The sequence below is a fragment of the Sparus aurata genome, chromosome 20 (genome assembly GCF_900880675.1).
Source record: "Sparus aurata chromosome 20, fSpaAur1.1, whole genome shotgun sequence".
Taxonomy (NCBI): Eukaryota; Metazoa; Chordata; class Actinopteri; order Spariformes; family Sparidae; genus Sparus; species Sparus aurata.
The window spans coordinates 19,452,766-19,474,133 of NC_044206.1; the positions used below are offsets into that span (position 1 = coordinate 19,452,766).

Below are 21,368 nucleotides of genomic sequence, written 5' to 3' on the forward strand. Positions count from 1 at the left end.
ATTTTTCTTTTAGAGTGTATAATCACTACATGTGAGAACTTAAGTTACTTTGCAGGTTGCATGGTGGGTTTTTTAATTATTTCATTTTATCAGCGAAACTAATCAGACAGACGCTGAATGTCGGGTTCAATAATCGGCCTAGCTGATAAGTAAAAGTACGACTGACTTAAACTACATTCATTTTCAGAAAATCACTTTTTTTTTAAAAACTATTACTCAAGAAAAACTCTTTTTTCTTCAGGAAGGATTTTTTGGGAACTTTTCCCAGCACTGCTTCTACTTCTAAATCTGATTACTTCCTGCACCACCACTAACTTCTCCTCCCTCAGCTAAACTTCCTCAGCACCGTTTCTTCCCTCCCCCTCCACACGTGTAGTGATTACTTTCACCACTGGAAGGTGCTAGAGACCACGTTTCCACAGCTGTGTGTGTGTGTGTGTGTGTGAGTGTGTGTGTGTGTGTGTGTGTGTGTGTGTGTGTGTGTGTGTGTGCTGTGATGGCGTCACCACATAAGACGAGAAAAAAAAGAAACAACTGAAAAATAAACAAAAAACCCAAAGTATTTTATTGATAAGTTACCACCAGACATCTGCACAAATATCTACTAACTCCATCGTGAAGTCTTCATCCTCCCGCCCTCCCTTTTCACGTCTGGCATCTGGCAATAAATAATTATTTACAACCATTCAGGAAAAAAATAAAAATAAAAAATGCAGATGAAAAGCAACAAGAGGCTACTGTCACTAGAGGTGCTGTGGGAGTCTTACAGTTATATACAGCGAATGAAAAGCTGATGGATAGATAGATGACGGTCACTAGTTGATAGTTCTGGCGGGATAAAAGTCTTCGGTTCCGGTGCGTCCCCTCTCCGTCTCCTATTAGGATGATATTTTTTTCTGAAATGAATGTGGATCTTCTGTCGGGTTGCTCAGTTATCTGAGGGAGGGAAGTGAACAAACACAGGTCATCAGAGACGTTCTGAGTATTGTGCTGGAGTATTTCCATTTTCTTTTACTTTAAAGGAAGGAAAAGGGCAAAAAATGTCATAACAAAAATGTTGCTCGTTCCCTCTCGTTCTCTCGTTAATCATCTAACCTATCAGAAGTTCGACTCCTTCAAGGGGGTTGGGGCCCTAAAGGCTGAGGACCACTTGACTTCAACATTTAACTGAATATGAAGTATGTAATGAGCTCGACCTCGACACGTTGTTGCCTTGACAATGTAATCGTGCCGAGGTGACAAACGATTCTACGGCTCGAGTGCTTTAATTTGAATGGTTACGTAGATTCACGCTTCTCTACTCTTAGTTTGAATATAGGACTTTTCCTTGTGGAGGATAACATCAAGAAGTATTTTTTTTTTCTTGTTGTATTGGCAACACACAACTTCCCCCCCCCCAACGTTTCCAAGTTGGCTGGCTGGTTGACTGGATCATTAAATCATAAATAACAACAAAAACAACAACATGAGTTTATTCAATCATTTAGTCCATAATAGAAATCGATCGACCTGTTAACCCTCCTTTCCTCGGGTGACCTCGTGCCCGGAACGTAAACGCTGATGGTTTCATTATTCTACATCCATCAGACTGCGTGATCGACGTTTTACTTCATAAAGAAAGAGAACTTGTCCATCGCCACATGTTAAAGTAAAAGAAGTATTTCCTCTGCCGCTCGTCAGCAGTCGGGACAGATGTTTTTCGGACAGGATTTCTTACCCCTGCACTCATAACTGAGGTCTGAGAAGATGACGTGCTCCTGAGAGAAGACAAACAGCCCCAGCCTGCCTCCAGCCAGGGTGTGGTCGTACACCGCCCCCGAGTCCGAGAGAATATCCCGGCCTTCGTACACCACCACCCTGCGAGGGGGGAACACGACAACGTCAGTATCATCACAACACAGTGTTTATCATGTGTTTTACTACAGATGAGGATCACCGTGGAAGAAAAATCCATTCACTTATGAGCAAAAGTAGCACATTTTTAAATGAAAGTGTTTGTGTTTTGTTCAAATCTGATTGAAAACAAACCAACAGTGTATTTACCCTTACCTGTACTTTTGATACTTAACCACATTTTTTATTAGATACTTTAAGACTTTTCCTCAAGTGCTATTCGTATAAGGATGACTCACTTTTACCAAAGGTGTGTTCATACTTCTCTTCTACTCTTTTCATTTCTACCCCACGACACTTCAGAGGAATATACTGATATTTTGACCCATCTGATGGCCATAATCACATTACATTTAGGGCATTCACTTCCCAGTGTGCCCAAAGCGACTTACAGTAATTCATGCATTCATACACTGATGGTGTTGGCTGCCATGCAAGGTGCCGACCAGCACATCAGGAGCAGTGTGAGGTTCAGCATCTTGCCCAAGGACACTTCGACATGCAGATCAAGGGAATCAAACCAGCGACCTTCCGATAACAAGACGCTGGGTCTACCCCTGAGCCACAGCCGCCCATTGAAGGTTTAGATTTTACAAACTTAGGAAGTTTAATATAATCTTATGAGATATAATGCATTGTTGACGATAAATGTAACCACCCAACAGTGTATGAGAGAGCTGGAATGAGCTGCACGTCAGCAAACTACAACGTTAAGATGCTGCCTACATGTTCACATATCAGTAATAATAATCCAATGTATAACAATATAACTGTGGCAGAGGTCATTCTGTCTCCTGCATTTATTCTGTCGAGCATATTTCGCTGTTTATTGCTTCTTTTTTACAACGGGAACATTTTCAACGCAACTTGTGTACTATATCACACAAAGGTTCTTTCTTTCACTTGGCCTTTGTCAAGTTCGTTGACTTCTTCTTGTATTCTCTGTCCTGTTCCCTATTTTACTATTACTAAATAAACGCCGAGGACATGACGTCAAACGGAGCTATATTTACAGCACTTACAGTGGAGCTCCATAGCAACGATGTTAAATATCAATACATGTCTGTCCTTCAAACAAAAATCAAAGAGCAGGAGCTTCTTTTCAGCCTCACATTCGGTAAGCGTGCGGTCGTCACACAATCATTCAGCTGCCCGGAATCCAACAACAGCCACAGACAGCCTTCCTTCAAGAGTATTCAAAAAATCTGAACACATAATAGTTTGTTCGCCTTCCTCTCACTTCTTCTCTCACCACAGCGCCGATGTTGTTCGCTCCGTAAACAGCACCAAGCACAGAGAACTCACCGCCTGGGGGCTGTTTTTTCTGAAAGTCCATTAGTGAGAGGAAAACTAAGTGGATGTGGCAGGTTGAGGAGAACTGAGTACAACAAAGAAAGTGAATTACACTTTTACAAAACAACCTCCCGGAGATTGATGATATCCTCAAAGAACATCTGCGGTCGAGTTTTCTCTTCTAAAGATGGCACCGAATGTGATTTTCACAAATTTGAGGAGCTTTTACAGTAAATTGCTCCTCCGATGAAACCAACAGGAGCTGAACGACTGAGCCCAGAATGTGGAATCGTAAAATGTTTGGTTTTTCATCTCATTTATCAGGGTTGCTACTTGTTTTGTAAGGCGTGCAGCTTTGGTGTTTTTAGAGTTTAGAACATTACATTCATCAATGAAATTTGTTTTCATTTACTTCAAAACATTTTGGAAAAAATCTGCTTGCAGACGCTTAAATCTGCTCTGGTTTTTTGATCTCCAACAACTGGCACTGTTTGTAAAAGCAGCATAAATTTGAAATGCTTCCACTGAAAAGTGAATCTAGTCGGTCTTGTTTCGAGTATAAAAGTGCTTTCAGAGAAATATCCACGTGCTGATTCGATTTCGAGATGTTTGTTCTGAGGTTGTGCTAAAATTAAGAATGCTAGACAATACTTGAATTAAGAATTATTTGCTTATATTTGATTTATTTCACAAATAGTAACGCTTTATTATTAGGCAACATTATTACGTGTGACATTTCTTGTCCAGTACAATTATCTTTCTGCACTGGCAGACAAATTCCCTCATTGTTAGTCTGTAACTTCTCAAATCAAGCTTTTACATTCAGGCAGTTAAGTTTAAAAGTGAAATCAGTAAAGTTGGTTATGCAGAAACAAACACATAAATCTGAAGCAGGACTTAAAGTTTCTGTTAGTTGGTTGTCCTACTGGACAGAAATGACCGGAAACGCATTTGAATATTAAAACCACACAGGACGATGATGTAGTTGTGATGTGCAGTAAATGGGATAAAACACCGGTATGGCCCTTTAAAAGCAAAGCCAATTATAATATTGTTTATTTTGGCCCTATTTACATGACAACAGTTTTCTATAGACTGAAACGTTTCTGTGCAGTGTTTTAAAAATCCAAATGAACACTTGGTCTTGTTTTTAGGCGATCTTCCTGTTTCCGTGCAAATGATGTACATTATCGTTTATTTAATGTTTTAAGGTGCAAATAAAAATTCAAAACGAAATGAAACAGAACAAACAGAACTAAAGGTAGTTTACTTGAGACGAGCTGTTGTTCCCTTAAAATGAGGTCCAAAAAGTTTGTTTTTATAACTTTTTAAACTTGGGCGATTTCCACCATCATAATCCAGATGTGTTTTATGACCTTGTGACAGCCCGACATGGAAAATATAAATTCAGGCTGTAAAACAGAAAACCGGCCAAGGAACAAATTCTTTAACTCAATAAATCTACATGTTCATACGTCTCGTTTGTGACTCTTCTCGCCTATAGGAACAGGAGAGAGGAACGTTGTCCAGACGGCGAGGAAACGCAGAGGAAGAGGGATCATCTGGGGTCTGGTCTCGCTCAAGAATCTCGTGCGAATAAATCTAACTACCGTTAGATTGTCGGGCGATAAAAACTCAAGGTGGGAAGCTCGTCTCTGTACCTGATGAACCCGGTCTTGGGTCTGTGGATGAGGTGCATGCGGTAGGCGGTGAAGTCCTTCCAGCCGATTTTATTGGGGTCATGCCACAATGTTCTGACCTGAAACACACACACACACACACACACACGCACACACACACACACACACACACACACAGACGTCAAGAATAATTGTACTTGAATATCCGAGCTTTTATTGTGCCGATCTAATAAAGGATGGTCTGCCCAAGGTTTACTGTGGTTTAAGACGACAGAAGAGATATAAAGTCCCTGATTCATGCCTGGTGTCGGGTGTTTCCGGTGTGCCACAGGGCGTTGCGCAGATACTCCCCCGGTCCTGTGCTGGAGTTGACCAGTTTGATCGAGACGCCCGCCGTGCCGAAAGCTTTGGACGGCTTTTTCTCCCAGTAGGCCTGAGACACCTACTCTCATAGAAAGAAAGAAAGAAAGAAAGAAAGAAAGAAAGAAAGAAAGAAAGAGCCCAGAGGATAAAAGAGAGTGAAGGTTGTGCCGATGTTTGTACAGTACGGCACAAAAGGACACGGATGAAAAGTCAGGTCTTTTGTCCGCTGGTGAGGTTGAGTTAGGACATAAACACAAAAGATGGATATAACATCTCATTTAAATCTCGTACCAAAGGTTTTTTTTTTTTAAGTGCAGTTAAGGTTGAATTCCTCCCATCAGCAAGAGGCGATGTCAAGCTTTTCAAACCTCACCTGTTTCCACATGACGACGTAGAAGCGCCGGCTGGACTGGTAGGCGAACACGATGCCTGCGAAGTCGTCGTCTCGGTTGGTGTTCACGTAAAACGTCACGCTGAAGTCGACGGAGCTGAACTTGTCGTATCCTGTTCGAACAAAAGGGTGTTAGCTTCGCAGGCGAACAGTTTTTATTATGCAGCGGAAACCGCTTAAAGCCGCGAATCCCGAGGTGATGGCTGCGGCCCCCTGGTGGGCAACGGTGGTACTGCAGGCACATGCATACCCAGCTGATACCAGTGTCAGAAACACATCCAATACTGCTTAAAATTCTGGGATTGGATTCGGCATGTCCTCATACTTTTTATTTATTTATTAGAGACAAGATCCTGCTACTCTTCCCAGCAGCCTCCTGTAGACCTGTATGGAACTTTACACACTTTTTTCTTCTGTAGTAACCAGTGTTCGATTTAAATTTTAAATTAAAATTTCCGGCACACACACACCCACACACACACACACACACACACACACACACACACACTGGTATCTGATCAGCACTGAGTCCAATGTGAACACAAAGTTCAGGAATCCGTATCAGGAAGGGGAAATGGTATCAGAACATCTGTATTTAAATCTTCCAACTGGCAAGTGGATGTTTTTTGAGTAATCAATTTGACGCAGACAGACGCGATCACTTAACCGACCTAAAGCGATGCCAGGATCAGAGTTGGCCGTCTGCAGCAGCTCGGTGCCTTGGCTGCGGATCACCCACAGAGGGTCGGACTGCGTGGTGCCTTTAGGGTCCAACAAAACAACCTGAAACTTCCTGAAGTCTGTGGACCCGATATCCTGGTTCATCGGACAGGGATCCAGCGCATCTGGAATACTGTCGTTGTCAAAGTCATCAAAGCACGCGTCCCCGCTACCGTCACCTGCGAGAGAGAGAGACAGGAACAAGGAGCGAGATGCAGAGCACGTGATTTCCTGGATCCACTTGTGCCAGGACAAGGGGAAAAAAAAGAGAACATCGAGACGAGATAATGTGCAAATGTTTGTGAGAGGGAACCGTATGATGGTGGATGGATTAAAGAGTCTTTTATGTATGATTAATCACGCCACTGAGGGCCATAAACGGTTTATGTTGATGTCCAACGTTTACATGACCTGGATCAGTGGAGACATAACTGGACAGTTTGTCACAAGAGTTTAATGCACGGCTGCAAAATCCATTCATCATAAATTGTAGGAAATATCCTCCTCATGCGACGGCAAATTAATCAGCGTTTGTCCAAATCTGTGTCAAGACATTAGAGATATATTAACAGTTTTGTTGATTGTTTCTCAGTGGATAACGATCGGTTATGGGTGACAATTTTGCTGACTGTTTTGAGACGAGATTTACGAAAATGGCACATGTGAAATTAGCCTTTTGACACGTGAAGTGACTGTTTTCATATATGATCGTTTAATCCCATGTGAACTAATATTTTTACATGTAAGAAAACAATGCCACACGTGAGAAAATGTTAATAACTTTTTCAAAAATGACATGACATGAATTTTCACATATAGAAATGTGGGGATTCCCATGTGAAATTGACATTTTCACATGTGAATCCCAAACGTGTGATTGGGTTTTTCCACATGTAAATTAAAAATCCACATGTGGAAATAAAACATGGCACATGAAATCCCATTGAAATTTCTTTCTTCACATGTAGAAACCACATTTTCACAGATTTTCACGCATGTCCTCACATGGCTGTCCTCACATTTGACATTTGATTTGAATTTCCCTCTCTGCCACCTGAAGTTTAGAGAAACTACGGCGACACTGACCGTCAGAGTCCAGCTGGTCCCTGTTGGGCACCAGCCTGCAGTTGTCCCGGTCATCAGGGATGCCGTCGTTGTCATCGTCGTGGTCGCAGGCGTCTCCCTTCCCGTCCTTGTCGTGGTCTGCCTGGTTGCTGTTGGCGATGTAGGGACAGTTGTCAAGAGAGTTTTGGTGGCCGTCCTCATCGATGTCCTCGTTGTTGTCACACATGTCCCCGACCAGGTCACTGTCAGAGTCGAGCTGCAAACGCACACACGCATGCACACACAGGCACACACAATAAATTATATATGTTCGAATAATATCAAATTACATGTTTTCAAAGAGACTTCCAAGATTTTCTTTTCTTCTAATGAAATAAATCATCCATCCATCCTTGAATGATGCCACAAATGATTCTCATCCCAAACCAGATGTTCCGCCACCAGCATCAATGTCGATATTAAGATAGTTTCAGACATTTCAGCTTTTCAGCATTTGTGTTTTGTGTGTTTCAGAGACCTGCCGTGGGTTGTGTAGGAGGGGACAATTGTCACACTGGTCTCCAACCCCATCCAGGTCTGTGTCCCTCTGGTCAGTGTTGTAGATTAGGGGACAGTTGTCACGTTCATTCAGAATCTCTGCAGAAGGACGCAGACACAATTTACACTTTATTGATCCTGGCCTGTTTCATCACCAGTTAAAATGGTCTTGCGGTACAAACAAAAATCAAGGTGTGAATAAAAAACCTAACACTAAATGTAAATGAAAAATACAGAACTGTAAGAACCGGTGAGTGGCTCATACCGTCTCCGTCAATGTCGATGCTGCAGGCGTCTCCTTCTCCGTTATCATCAGTGTCTGTCTGAAGCGGGTTGCTATCAAAGGGACAGTTATCACAGCGGTCGCCGACCCCATCTCTGTCAGAGTCAAACTGCCGAGGGTTGTACACCAGCGGGCAATTGTCCTGTGTCAAACACACACATTTGTTCACGCGTACGGTTCACGTAAGGATGTGAATATATGCCTGTTTCAGCCCGCTCGCCAGGATATAACCTTAGCCAGATTGACATTTCTACATCTACATGCTCATTGTCTGACTTTCACATCGGGTGGCAGAGGGGTCAGTGAATGAATTAACAGGCGACGAGGTTGACAAATGTGTGACCATGGTAACATCATTTCAACATCTGTAAGCCTGACACCACCAGATATTTTTCTTCGATACAACTCAGGTCAATTTACAGCCGTGTTCCTGGTGATCAAAAGATATTTTTCAGGGGAAGTTGGCTATTTCCAGCTGTTTTTGTGCCAACAAAAATGAGTGTTTTTAAGGAGAGCAGGGGGCGATTTCCAATTGTGCTCGTGGCAGCCAAAACAAGATATCTTTTGAGGGTAGTTAGGTTATTTTAAGCTGTGTTTTATGGCAACAAAAATGGGTGTTTTGAGGCAGACCTGGGGTCAAGTTCCAGCCATGTCTGTGGTGAGTAAGACCAGATATTTTTCAAAGGAAGTTGGACTATTTCCAGCCAAATCTGGATATTTTTCACAGAATTCTCGAACAGTGTTTATGGCAACAAAAACAGGTGTTTCTAGGAGACCTCAGAACATTGATTGTGGCGACCAACCATTGCCAAACCACGATGTTTCCTAACCATATCCAAGTGGTGTTGACCCTAAACGAGGCTTTAGCTTATCTGTGGTTCTGCAAAGACGCACTAAACAAACATTTAACCTGGCGAGTGGTTTGTTTAAGTCAAGGTTCCACCAAAGTTACACCTTGTCCGAGCCACATTCTCACCCTCTCGTCCATGATCTCATCATTGTCGTCATCAGGATCACAGGCGTCTCCCTGTCCGTCCTTGTCCAGGTCTTCCTGTCCCGAGTTTGGCAGCATGGGGCAGTTATCCTACAAGCCGATCACAGATCAGTTTAGTGAAATCCCATCCATGCAGAACACTGTCAGCCAATCAGATAAAAATTCTCTTCCGTTCTCTCACTTTCTGGCAGTGATACGTCGCGTTCTGCTTGCAGGGTAACCTCTTGTTGGGCCAGCCATCGAGATCAGAGTCTTCGCCGCACAGGAAGCCGTCGCCCGCGAACCCGACGGCGCACACACACTTGAACAACACCTCAGACGCCAGGCCCAGGTACACGCAGTCAGCATACTTGTGGCAGGTGTGCGTGTTGTCTTTGCAGGGATTGTACGGCTCGCACACCTGCGGCCAGAGCAGAGAGAACACAGAGTGATTCATGATTGTAGCTCAAAGTGAAGGGGGGGGGGGGGGGGGGGGGGTGAACATTGATATTCAAAGAGAGAAACTCGTGCCTGCTTGTTTTCGTGGGCTGCCTGCAGTCCGAGGCCGTACGGCTGGGTGCCTTTATAGCGGGGAGGACAGGGCATGCAGTAGTACCCCGGGTCTGTGTTTACACACTCTGTGACACACACATCCTCCACTTCACACTGCAGAGATAGAGAGATCAACCATGTTCAGCATATCAAACACTGAGTGTAAATACGAAGGGGTGACCGGAGGGGTTTTTTTTTTGTTTTGTTTTTTACCATGGATCAGACAACACTATATTTATTTCTTTTTGAGATGGTCATAATGTCAGATTAGTAGATCACACCGCCTTCAGGAACAGACGGAGTTAAACGGGAGAGATTGTTTTTTCATGCGCTGCTCAGACGTGAAATATGAGAAAAGTTGTGCAATGGAAATAATCGTCTTAATGTAAGGAAACAATTCTGGAGGTTTCACGGCGACATCTATTGTTCCTCTTCAAACTGTTGTCTCCAGATCCCCGCATTAGTGCATTTGGTCCATTGACCGGCTGATGTCATGTAGTCTGATCCTTTACGTCCGCTCTTCTTACCTCATTCTCATCCTCGCAGTGAGTGCCGTTGCCGCTCAGGCCCAACGGACAGCGGCCACATTCCCATGATCCATCGCTGTGTGATGTGCACTCCACCCCGGGGAAACACGGCCTTGACAGCACACATACATCTGAAAACACACGCAAATGGCGACTGAGTATAACTGAACAAAGGCAGAATCTTTTGTTTAACTCTCCTAAATGTTTCATCCAAGTTATCCAGGTTTACCCAAAGGACACGGCTGTTTGTTGCATGCTTCATAGTCCACAGCAACTCCAGCACAAGGCTTCCCACCGTGCTGAGGGGCGGGGTTCAAACACTCCCGCTCCCGACTCGTAAGACCTCCCCCGCACGTTTCCGAGCACAGCGACCATTCGGACCAGCTCGTCCAGCCTCCGGCAACTACACACAAACACAACGCTTAATTTATTAGTCTGGCGGCGCAGGCTGTGTGTGCATCTGTGCTCGTATACTGACTGGGGCAGAGTGTGTTGTTGCAAGGTTGTGTCTCCCTGTCGCTGCCGGCGCAAACTCGACCTCCTTTCGGCGGTGGGGGGTTGTTGCAGAGACGGACCCGCGTGATGTTTCCTTCGCCACACGTGGTCGTGCACGCAGACCACGGGGACCACAGGCCCCAGTTTCCATTAGGACGCGCTGGACATGAAACAGGCACATGAAGATAAATGTAAACAGTCAATTATTTTTTTGGTTGGTACAGTAGCCAGGAGCTGTCTCTGGGTTGAATCCAGCGCAGACCACCACCACAGCGCCCACAGCTTGTATACATTTACAAAAACTAAAACATGTTTCTAATTATGATTCTAATCTCCAAAATCCATTCGTCTGAAGTTTCACTCTTTGAGGGATATTCGATTCATCCCCTTGGGCGGTTCGGGCTCAATCATAAGAAGCAAATAAATCAAGACGTGGCAGATGAGACATGCTGAGTGATGCCTTACCCTTGCGGTCACACTTCGTTTCCATGCAGCTGCGGGTTTGGACCGACGGGCCGGCGCAGTCTTTAGGCGTGATGCCGTTGCAGGATCGGCCCCTCTGATGCCCGCCGCGTCCACAGGTGACCGAGCACGCCGTCCACTCGGACCACGGGGACCAGCCGTCTCCGTTATCTTTACACACACAAACACTGTTGGTGCACCTCGATCAAACTTTGTGATCACTGCGCACACATTTTTCCACCATGAATCACAGCTGCGTGCAAACCAAACTCACTGAGACATACGGGGCAGCACTGTTCATCAATGAAGGAGGGATTGATGCAGGAGACCGGAGGGCAAGACACCTGCTGACACACCACCTTCCCGTCCTGCACAAGGTGAGGGAGATTACAGGCCGGTGTTAAAAATGTTATTAGTCAAACCGTGCTAGTTTGAGCCAGATGTTTGAGCTGGATGCCAGTCCCTGCAGAGGAATGGTATGCTGTCGTGACTCACAAGAAGTCTGGCTACTCCCTCAATCCATCCTTGAAAAAAAACTAATGATGTTTTGTAAAGAGAAACAGACTCTGAGAGGTGGCTGAAGCGCGGTCCAGAAGTAAATGAAACCACATTTAGATACAAGTGGATCTAAAGTATCTCTCCAACCGGTTAATGCATTTTTCAAGGAATAGTCTGGAAGATTACGCGTATTTGTTCCCTTGCCAAGCGTTAGAAGAGTGAGACGATGGATGCCTCTCATATCTGAAACCACAGCCAGGAGACCGTTAGCTTAGCACATAACCCTTCTTCTTTTGTACAGATTAAACCAGACATGAGCTTTAGACGTGCTTGTAGGTGGATTTCTTAACCCTTGAACAGCAGTTTTTATGCTAACTAACTAACTATTCCTGGATTGGTAAGCTACATTAGAGCAACGTTAGGGAAAAACTTGGGACTAATGGCTCCCAAGTCCCAAGAGTCAATAACCCAGGTCCAGAGAGGTATATATAATAAATAACACAAAATAACACAAAGGGACTTTGATTTGGGACTTGGATTTCCTTCGAAGGGCTGAACAACTTCTATATACTACATATAAAAAAGAGCTACAAATGAAGATGGAAGCAGTTGTAGTGTAGAATATTTACCATCTAACTTCAATGAAGCAGGTCCAACTACATGATAAATCTTCCATGTATTCAAAAGACTTGGCAATCCCCTAATGAAACACTTCACTGTTAATATTTCAAACTGTTGTTAAATAAGATTTGTCCGACGCTCGGTCACACTGACCTGGCAAGTGCAGGAGGTGCAGCTGTCGACATCCCAATCCTCCCCCTGCTCGTATATCCGTCCGTCTTGCATACACCAGACCTCCCCGTCTCTGTCTCTGTCGAGCTCGTCATGGTCACCGTAGCCATAACCGTCGCCGAAGCCATCGCCATCGCCGTAGCTGTAGCCATCACCGTAGCCATCGCGATCACCGTAGCCACGGCCATCACCATCTCTGTAGCCATGACCATCGCCATCACCGTAGCCATGACGATCACCATCACCGTAGCCATGACCATCGCCATCACCGTAGCCACGGCCATTGCCATCACCGTAGCCATGATCATCACCATCACTGTAGCCATGACCATCGCCATCACCGTAGCCATGACGATCACCATCACTGTAGCCATGACCATCGCCATCAACGTAGCCACGGCCATTGCCATCACCGTAGCCACGACCATCACCATCACCGTAGCCATGACCATCGCCATCACCGTAGCCACGAACATCACCATCACCATAGCCGCGACCATCACCATCACCGTAGCCACGACCATCGCCATCATGACCATCGCCATCACTGTAGCCACGACCATCGCCATCACTGTAGCCATGACCATCACCATCACCGTAGCCACGGCCATCAACATTGCCATCTCTACCACCACCACCACCACCACCACCAACACCACCGCGGCCATGGCTTCGACCACGGCCATTTCCACGGCCATTGCCGCGGCCGCCGACACCGCTGCTGCCACTGCTGCCGCTGCTGCCACTGCTGCTGGTGCTCAGCTCGAACAAAGATATCCTCATCTCCTCATTTTCTCTTGACTGAAAATACAAATACACACATGTTGCACTTTCAAAACGTTGAACTCACATACCAGAAAACTATATTTTCTCTTTATTAATATGTATCACCCTGTATTCGTACACAGAGACCTGCTGAATTAGGCTAGAATGGTCTAGTTCAGTCCAAAGTAAAGCCAAAACTGTTGTTGAACCATTTGGAGTACAGAAATGGTTTTGGGCTCTTTTGAAAGGTTATAAGCTGTTTATTTTCCCCAACTTGTCGGGAACTCTGTAAGTGCTGCTGGCATGAATATATAACTGCGCCTCTCTCACAAAGCGGGTCCTTATTGTAAAGCCTCACATGGTTCAAGTTCAAATTAGATAACATCACTGAAAATTTACACTTAACAAGTGTTTTTCAGGAGTCAATATTCACACGCCCCGGGAGACGAAAAGCTATTCTGTGACCTCAAAATACCAAAGAGCGGTTTTTATTTCCTTATTTACTCTCACTGCATGCATATAAAGCTCCACAAACTTGAAGAATTTCCAAGTTTGGGGCTTTAAAAATGATATATTGTTGCATTTGAAATCTCATTGGCTACATGATATATCAGTCTTTCAGATGCTGGCGTGTAAAGACAGCTCTGGAGACAGGTGGGTCACTTGTCCACACGATTATGTTGACATGGTTTGCATGAATAAAATCATGGGAATGTCAGCTTTCTAATGTGCGTCATGACTATAAACTTAAAGGGGCACTACATAGTTTTTTGAGAAGAAATTCAAACTCTGGTAATAAAACAAACTCAGAAAAAAATCCATAACTGAATAAACAAGCTGTTCTCAGAGGAAAATAAGGTTCCTAGAATGTTGTTTGAAGGTAGAAAAGTGGCAGGGTCTGCCACATATAAACAAAGTAAAACAGTATGAAACTGTATTGTCCTTTAAGTTCAGTTTCTTTATTCAGTCAGTGAAGATCGTTCTCTCCTTATTCAAATGTCTTCCCCAAAACTACGCAGTGCATCTTTAAAACTGAGGCGTTTTGCCTATTTGCCTTGTGGTTTCGGAGGAGGTTAGTGGCCAACGTTTTAACACTGATGCTATTCTTTCGGCTTGTTTTTTTCCCCCCCACAAAATTACCAGGACATTGACCACAAACCACAGCGACTACTGCCAGAAAAAAGTGTGTCACTACTTGTTCCATTTGCACCGAAAGAGGAGCAACTCGGCTGTTAGGTCACCGACTTCCCACAAAGCTCTGCCCCATCAAATACGACAAAGCTGGATATTAAAACATCTTTAACTTTGCCTTTTCATATGTTTAAAATTCAGTATTTTAAGATAAAAAAGCTTCTTTTGTCTTTTACATCTTTAACCCAGTTTCTCTCTCGTTGCCATATCAAAATAAAAGCAGCATCAGAGAGTTAAAGACTCTTGCTTGTCTTACGACTCTCTCCAGGTCTTCCAGCAGGTTGCTGGTGACGATCCGCAGGCCGTGGATCTCAGTGAGCAGCACCAGCAGCTCCTCACATGGATGACGACAGACCTCGGACGACGCATTGTCCACCTTTGCGCCACCCACACCTGTGGAGCAAGCACAAGTGTGTGTGTGTGTGTGGTCTGTGCTAGATTTACACTTGTGGAGAAAAAAGAGGTGAAGAAGCCTATGTGCGCGTAATATTTGAATGCAGGTTTGCTGTTTGTGTCAATGCACGCGTGAGAGCGTGTGTGGTACCTGCACACACAGCTGCTGCGGGGAGGAGAATCAAAAGCCAGGGGAAACCTCTCAGCGGACTCATTCCTGTTCACACATAAATCACATATGCAGTCACCGTGAAATATAGCAACTAGGCTGCTACACCGGCGCACAATGTAAGCAGGGACTGCTGCAGAGGAGATAAAAGAAGAAGAGGAAGAAGATGAAGAGGGAATTAACCTTTCATACCTGCGCACTCCTCGCCCGCTTTCGCCTTCTCCACGATAAGAAATCCCGGCTGGGAGGCTCGTCCCTGCTGCAGCAGCTCCGCGGGAGCTCTGTGATGGAATGTGCTTCTCCCTATTTCCTCGTCTCCTTGCTTCCTCCTCACCTTGGCATCCGGAGCGGTCGCAGCTTCCTTTCCTAAAGCGGTCTGTTGCATCCAAAGGAAACAGAGGCGAGCGCGAGTGGAATCTGAGTGAGGAACATGCAGACAGCTCAGTTTAGTTCTGCAGAGAAGTCTAATGTGGTTGTGTATTTGTTTGAGTGTGTGTGTCAGAGAGTGTGCATGTGTGTGCATGTGTGTGTGTGTGAGGCAGGAGCGGGGGCCATATATTACCCGTCTGTCTGGCGATGAACTGGGCTGCATATCTCCCAGCGAGAAACCCAGCTGGATGGAAGGAAACTCTGTGTGTGTGTGTGTGTGTGTGTGTGTGTGTGTGTGTGTGTGTGTGTGTGTGCGTGTGTGTGCGCGTGTGTGTGTGTGTTCGTGTGTGTTTCGACATCACATTGCAGGTTTCCCAGACACATCATTTACACTCTTTACTCTCCAAACTGACACACACACAGACACAAACATTCACTCACACACACATACACCCGCATGCACACTTATTGGCAAACTGGAGTTTTCCAATATATTAGGAGCGAGAAAACTGGCATCGCCGTAAATCTCTGGTGGAAATGAGAGGCTTTGATGTGTGTGTACGTGTGTGTGTGTGTGTGCATGTGTGTGTGCGTGCATGCATGCATTCGATCTGATCTGTCTTGGTGTCTGCTGAAGATCGTGAGGTAAAGATGAGCAAGCTGGTGAAAGACAAAAACATCAACTTCCAACGGGACCATCATCTCTCCTTCCTTTCTCTCTCTCCCTCCCCTCCCTCCCTCCCTCCCTCCCTCCCTCAATCCTTTTCTACCTCTCTCCCGCTCTGCTTGGTCTTCTCCCTGCTGAGTCAAAGAGGCATCATCATCCTGAATCACATTTTCCATCTGTGGACTCCACTTGTGGAATAATGAATCTCGCAGATGTGTGCACACATGCGAGCGCCTGTGCCCACACAACAACACTGAAACACAATTCCAACAAATCTCTCCATTTCCAGATACTTGGCAACATCACAGAAGAAGAAGAAGACGAAACAGGGACGGACACCGTGTTTCTTTCTGGACGTGTTTCAGCAGTGGGGAAAGCAGGTGCTGTCGCTGCTCTGAGGGGCTGAAAGAAGGCCCGAAGTAATAAGATCTGAGGGGATATAAAAGGTAAAGTCTTGGGTGAGATTACTTGGCAGATACCAGCGTTACACTCTTGGACTGATACGCCATGTGGAAGGCACACTTTGTTCTGGGATCTCTCTCAAAGTCTGTGACTCTGTCTGTTTGTGTTTATAGAGAGAAAATACTTTTTTTTTTATATAGAGGGCACCCTCACCGACAGAAGGTTGCAGGTAGAGGCCGGGGCAGGGGTTGAGAAACAGGGCGCTTTATGCAATCAGGCAGCTTAGGAACGAGCTGACGCAGGGCTGCAGCAGAAAAAAAAAACCCATTTCTCTGAAGGCAACCAGACCAGAGAAAGTCGTCTCTAAGCCCCAGCAACCTTAGCTGTGCGCAGACCCAGACAATATCCTGCAACTGACCGCTCCACTCTGAGCATGGAGCGGTGAGACAATTACACGGGCTTAAAGTAAATAGATTTACATGGAAGCAGGAGCGTGATCCTAAAAGGTTGGGGACAAAAGGTGTAGTAAGACGCGGAGGGTACGGATAAAGAGATGCTCGTGGGGCACGCAGCCAAAGAGGGTCTTCAATTAAGTGACACTGTAAATAATCCACATTATAAGCCTCATCAACATGTCAAGCTGCCACTATGTGCTTTGGGTTGGGTCAGCATAATCACCCAAGCTGCATGCCTGAACCCAACACCGTGCTGAACCCAATGTTCCCAAGATAAAATGTGATAATTACAGTGTATATAGAATACAATTTCAATTCACAAATTAGATAGATAGATAGATAGATAGATAGATAGATAGATAGATAGATAGATAGATAGATATGCACCAGGCACACACCCCTTTGTTTATCCCTGTAACAACCACTGTGGGTCAGTAGAACAGGAGAGAGGGGCATTAATCCAGTTATCAGATTATCCTATTATTCTGCAGATTAGCAGGCTGCACGTACAGATATAGTGTCTCTGGGATTTGTAGTCCAGTGAGTCACCCTCACTTTTCTTTTTTCTTTCCCTCCACCTGACATGAGAGCCTTGATATATCAAAGCCTGGGCGAAACGGTATAACGCACCTTCCTCCTCCTGCGACCTGTGGCGCCTTTTTCTTTTCTTTTTTTTTAAAGTCCGACCTCCAGTCGTGCGTCACGGTGCGCGCACCTGGTCAGCCCCGGCCGGTGGATGCGTGAGGTGTGAAGTGACGAGGTGACGCAGCGGCCTGACTCTGCAGGACAGGGCGGAACCGGTAAACGGCCCCTCGGCTGCTCAGGGCTTTGCACAGCTCAATTAGCGTGACACACTTTCCTACCTGTGATCGCCTGCCTGCCTTCCGCTCGCTCGCTCGCTCGCTCTCTGGACACAGAGGATTAGGCGCGCTAACTTCTGCGGCAGAAGGCGCACCACTCATTAGATAAAGAGGGAGAAACGCTTTCTTTACTTTTTTACGCGCACACAAAAAGGAAAAGCGACCGTCTGGATATGACTGTGGAGGAGGAGATGGCAGGGTTCATCCCCCAGAAGGAGATTGTGTACAACGGGCTGCTGCCTTATTCCGACCGGTTGGACCGGGAGGCCACGGAGCTGCTGATGGAGATCAAAGCCAACCTGTCCAGAGCTGTGCTCGTCAGAGAGCTGTGGCCCGGGGTCGCTTTCTGGTGCAGGAAGCTCTTCCAGTGAGTGTTGAAACAAAGACGAACCCACATTTAGTCATCTAGGATTCGTATTTTTGTGTTTGTGCAAAATTATTTAAGATCTAAGGTTGGTCGGTCAGGAGAATCACAACCACAAGGCCTCACATGTTATAAAGCTGCATCAATATTTCTTTGGCATCATTAAAACACACACTAGGCAAGTTCATTTCCACTGGACGCCAGATCGTAGTTTAGAAAAACAAAAAAATGGCATATTTTAGACAGGGGAGTATTTTTTACACTACATCGCCTGTACCAGTGGTTTATCAGCCTTAAAATGACTTATATACTATTGGGTTTGTACATGAAAGTCAAAGTGTGTATTTATTGGACACTGACATACACAAAAAACCTTCTTTTGTAATTTTTGGCACTGTCAGGATATTGTGAGTTAAAGTAGACGGTGGTGGTGTTATCATTTAAGTTGCATGATTACTTTTCTGGGATGACAACACCAAAAAGCCAGATAAAGCTTCATTAGGTCATTGTTGGGAGGCAGAATTTCCAGGAGTCACCAGATCGTAGTTTAGAAAAAAATACAATCATTGTTTTAGACTGGGGAATATTTTGTACATGATATAATTTGTCTTAACGGTGCAACATTTCACTTTTTCTTGGTAACAATTTTGGGTATATTTTTAACTCAAATACAATCCTCCAATATTTTATAAGACAACTGTAAAAACTTGTTTTCAAAGCAGAACTAAAATGAATGTTAGCACACTGCTATTCCCTGTATGAAGAGCTCTGTCTCTGTCTGTTTATATGAGTATAAACGTTGCACAGTGCACCTTTTAAAATAGATTTTTCTATAATAGAGAATGTGTTTGTGAAAGTCAAACTGTTTGTGCACACGAGTTGTGATTGGACCTGCTTTTGATTTCATTTTTGGAACTTTCAGGATGTTTTGACTTGGGGTGCTGGTGACAACCAACTTGATAAGGTCAAAAAGGTTGAGAACCACAACATTAGGGGCAATAACATTTGTCATCAAACTATAATATTGACCTACATTGTGCAGTTTGTCAGTACAGCTGTAGAGAGATGAAGTTGGTGTGCCCTGCTTGACCTTAGTTTGGCGGGAAAAATGTACAGGCGACACCAGCGAGAGGGAAATACATTTTTAACCCATTTGAATTGCGCCATGAATTATACATGTGATGTTTTTACATCTAGAAGATAATTATCTAAGTCAAGGCAGTCAAGAAAGTTGCAGTTTGTTGTAGAGATAGTTAAATACATCTAGTTTTGTACAAAACTGCTGAATGAGCTTTATCATCTTGCTTATTATACGCCACCAACACCAACATGGTCGTCTCTGCAGCACGGAAAAAGTACTTGAAAACGTGAAAATCACAACAAATCTGTCCGTATTGACAATTACGGGTATGTGACAAGAGAGTCAGTCAGTTATGTAAGATAGCTGATGTACAGGACTGGCATTACAAGGGCTCTGGTGCGTGTTAAACAAGGCGATGTCACTTGCGCTGAGTATTGCATTTTTCTAATGACATACTTTCACTGTCTTATATTTCAATAGCTTTATCCCAGACTGCTTTCTCAAGTTGAAAAATGATCTTTTAAATGCGGTCTATGTAGTTTTGGGGAAGACATTTTAATCAGAAGAGAAAGATCTTCACTGACTGAATAAACTGAATAAGCAAACTGACCTTAAGGGACAAATTCATACTGTTTAACTTTTTTTGTGTGTGGCTGACCCTGCCTCCTTACTAACGTCAAACGGGGACCTGATATCCCTCTGAGAACAGCTTGTTTATTCACTTGTGGACAAAATAATTATTTCCCTTTGTATCATCGTCATACGTCATCATATGTGTAGTTCATGGCACAATTCAAACAAGATTTTAAATGTGTTTGTCTCTTATCATTCACTACCAGACATATATTTCCTGAAACGAGGTCCCATCGTGGTCCACTTTCAATAATACATCTTACATTTAAAAGCCCAAATATCTACAATGAGGTCTTCAAGAGTCTTTTGCACTGGAACACATTTGTGCCAAATGCCAGTATCAGCAGTATTTAAACTGGAAACCACACAGATACTCTTGTCATCCTCCAGAGAGCACGAGTTCACCATGCTCTCCACCTCAACTTTAAATAAAGCTTTAACATTTGCCCACTTGGCATCGACTCACATTCACTGAGGTGAGTTCATGTCGAGAAAGTGGGCCACTGTATATACGGGATATGGGTCAGCTGCAGGAAGCGGGAGGAGATCAGCTTCTCATTGACGGTCACATGTGTCACATGCACCAACCCCACTCCCCCTCCTCGCCTCCACTCTCAGTTTTCTGAAGCTGTACGGCCGGAGGTTCAGTAAAGAAGACCACATCCTCTTCATCAAGCTGCTGTATGAGTTGGTCACGCTGCCGAACCTGGAGCCTCACATGATGCAGAACTACGCCAGGCTGCTCATTCAGCTTCTCAGGTGGGTGTGACACAACACGCTTGTATACACGAACACAACATGTCTGAGCTTCTCCCCACACTCAGGGTTGGGGCTAAAACATCCAGATAGAGCTTCAGGAACCACAGCTCATGCATATTAAAGCCTCACCTCAACTTGAAGCCCCCAGTGCACATAGATTAAGGCCCGATCCCAATGTAAGGCCCTTAAACCCTAAACCCTAACAGACTTATGACTTATGTCACCTGGGAAGTGTTTGAATGAGAGAAGCTGCAACGGGCAACTTCCAGGAAAAAAACTGACTCAGACTTTTGTTTTATGTTTCACTTTAGTTGAAGGTACAAAACAAGGAGTAACAAGTGATTAAGTAATTATTTAAATAATGAGTTGTAGCTAGTTTATGCCACTCATCAGCTGAGTCATTGTTAATCAGGAACAACTTAATACTTACTACTACTACTAATGAACTAATCATTAACTAATGATTCATTAATGTAGTATCTCCCAGTTTGTTCTCCAGTGACTCATCACTATGTACTATATAGTCCTTGAATCACAGATTAATCATTAATGATTCATTAACTAACCAGTAGTTCCTAAGTCATTCCTTACTTGTTCCTTAGCAACTACTCACGTTGTTTTGTACCTTTCAAACTCTTATTTGCTTTAAGAATAATGCAATCGTCTAGATAATCGTTTTTTCCCCCTGGTAATTCTGTGTTTAATATAACACTATGAATTGTGGGTAATTCTCTCAGCAACGACTTTAAAGGGCTCAAAGTGCATGTGAGGGGGCA

General features: G+C 44.4%; 2 protein-coding genes across 3 annotated transcripts in view; one reads left to right on the forward strand and one right to left on the reverse strand.

Annotated features, from left to right (window-relative positions):
• Positions 1-547: 547 nt before the first annotated feature.
• On the reverse strand, positions 548-15,635 carry LOC115570735 (thrombospondin-2-like). Of its 2 annotated transcripts, XM_030399434.1 has the most exons (22): positions 15,565-15,635; positions 15,186-15,419; positions 14,985-15,050; positions 14,697-14,833; positions 12,467-13,285; positions 11,469-11,562; positions 11,198-11,365; positions 10,716-10,892; positions 10,467-10,640; positions 10,238-10,368; positions 9,690-9,824; positions 9,361-9,579; positions 9,162-9,269; positions 8,168-8,327; positions 7,883-8,001; positions 7,387-7,621; positions 6,252-6,479; positions 5,563-5,693; positions 5,128-5,268; positions 4,848-4,945; positions 1,718-1,857; positions 548-936 (listed from the first exon to the last, which is right to left on the reverse strand). In XM_030399434.1, the coding sequence occupies exons 2-22, from the start codon at positions 15,385-15,387 to the stop codon at positions 929-931; spliced, it is 3,690 nt and encodes a 1,229-aa protein (XP_030255294.1). In that variant the 5' UTR covers positions 15,388-15,419; positions 15,565-15,635; the 3' UTR covers positions 548-928. The 2 variants fall into 2 exon arrangements, with proteins under 2 accessions (XP_030255294.1, XP_030255295.1); XM_030399435.1 differs by lacking the exon at positions 15,565-15,635 and having other exon boundaries at positions 15,195-15,500.
• Positions 15,636-17,560: 1,925 nt separating this feature from the next.
• The window catches only part of LOC115571531 (proteasome activator complex subunit 4B-like), a 57,471-nt gene continuing 53,663 nt past the window's right edge, over positions 17,561-21,368 (forward strand). The window contains exons 1-2 of the mRNA XM_030400975.1: positions 17,561-18,122; positions 20,452-20,592. Coding sequence (XP_030256835.1) covers positions 17,929-18,122; positions 20,452-20,592 — 335 coding nt within the window. The 5' untranslated portion in view covers positions 17,561-17,928. The remainder of the gene's footprint in view (positions 18,123-20,451; positions 20,593-21,368) is intronic.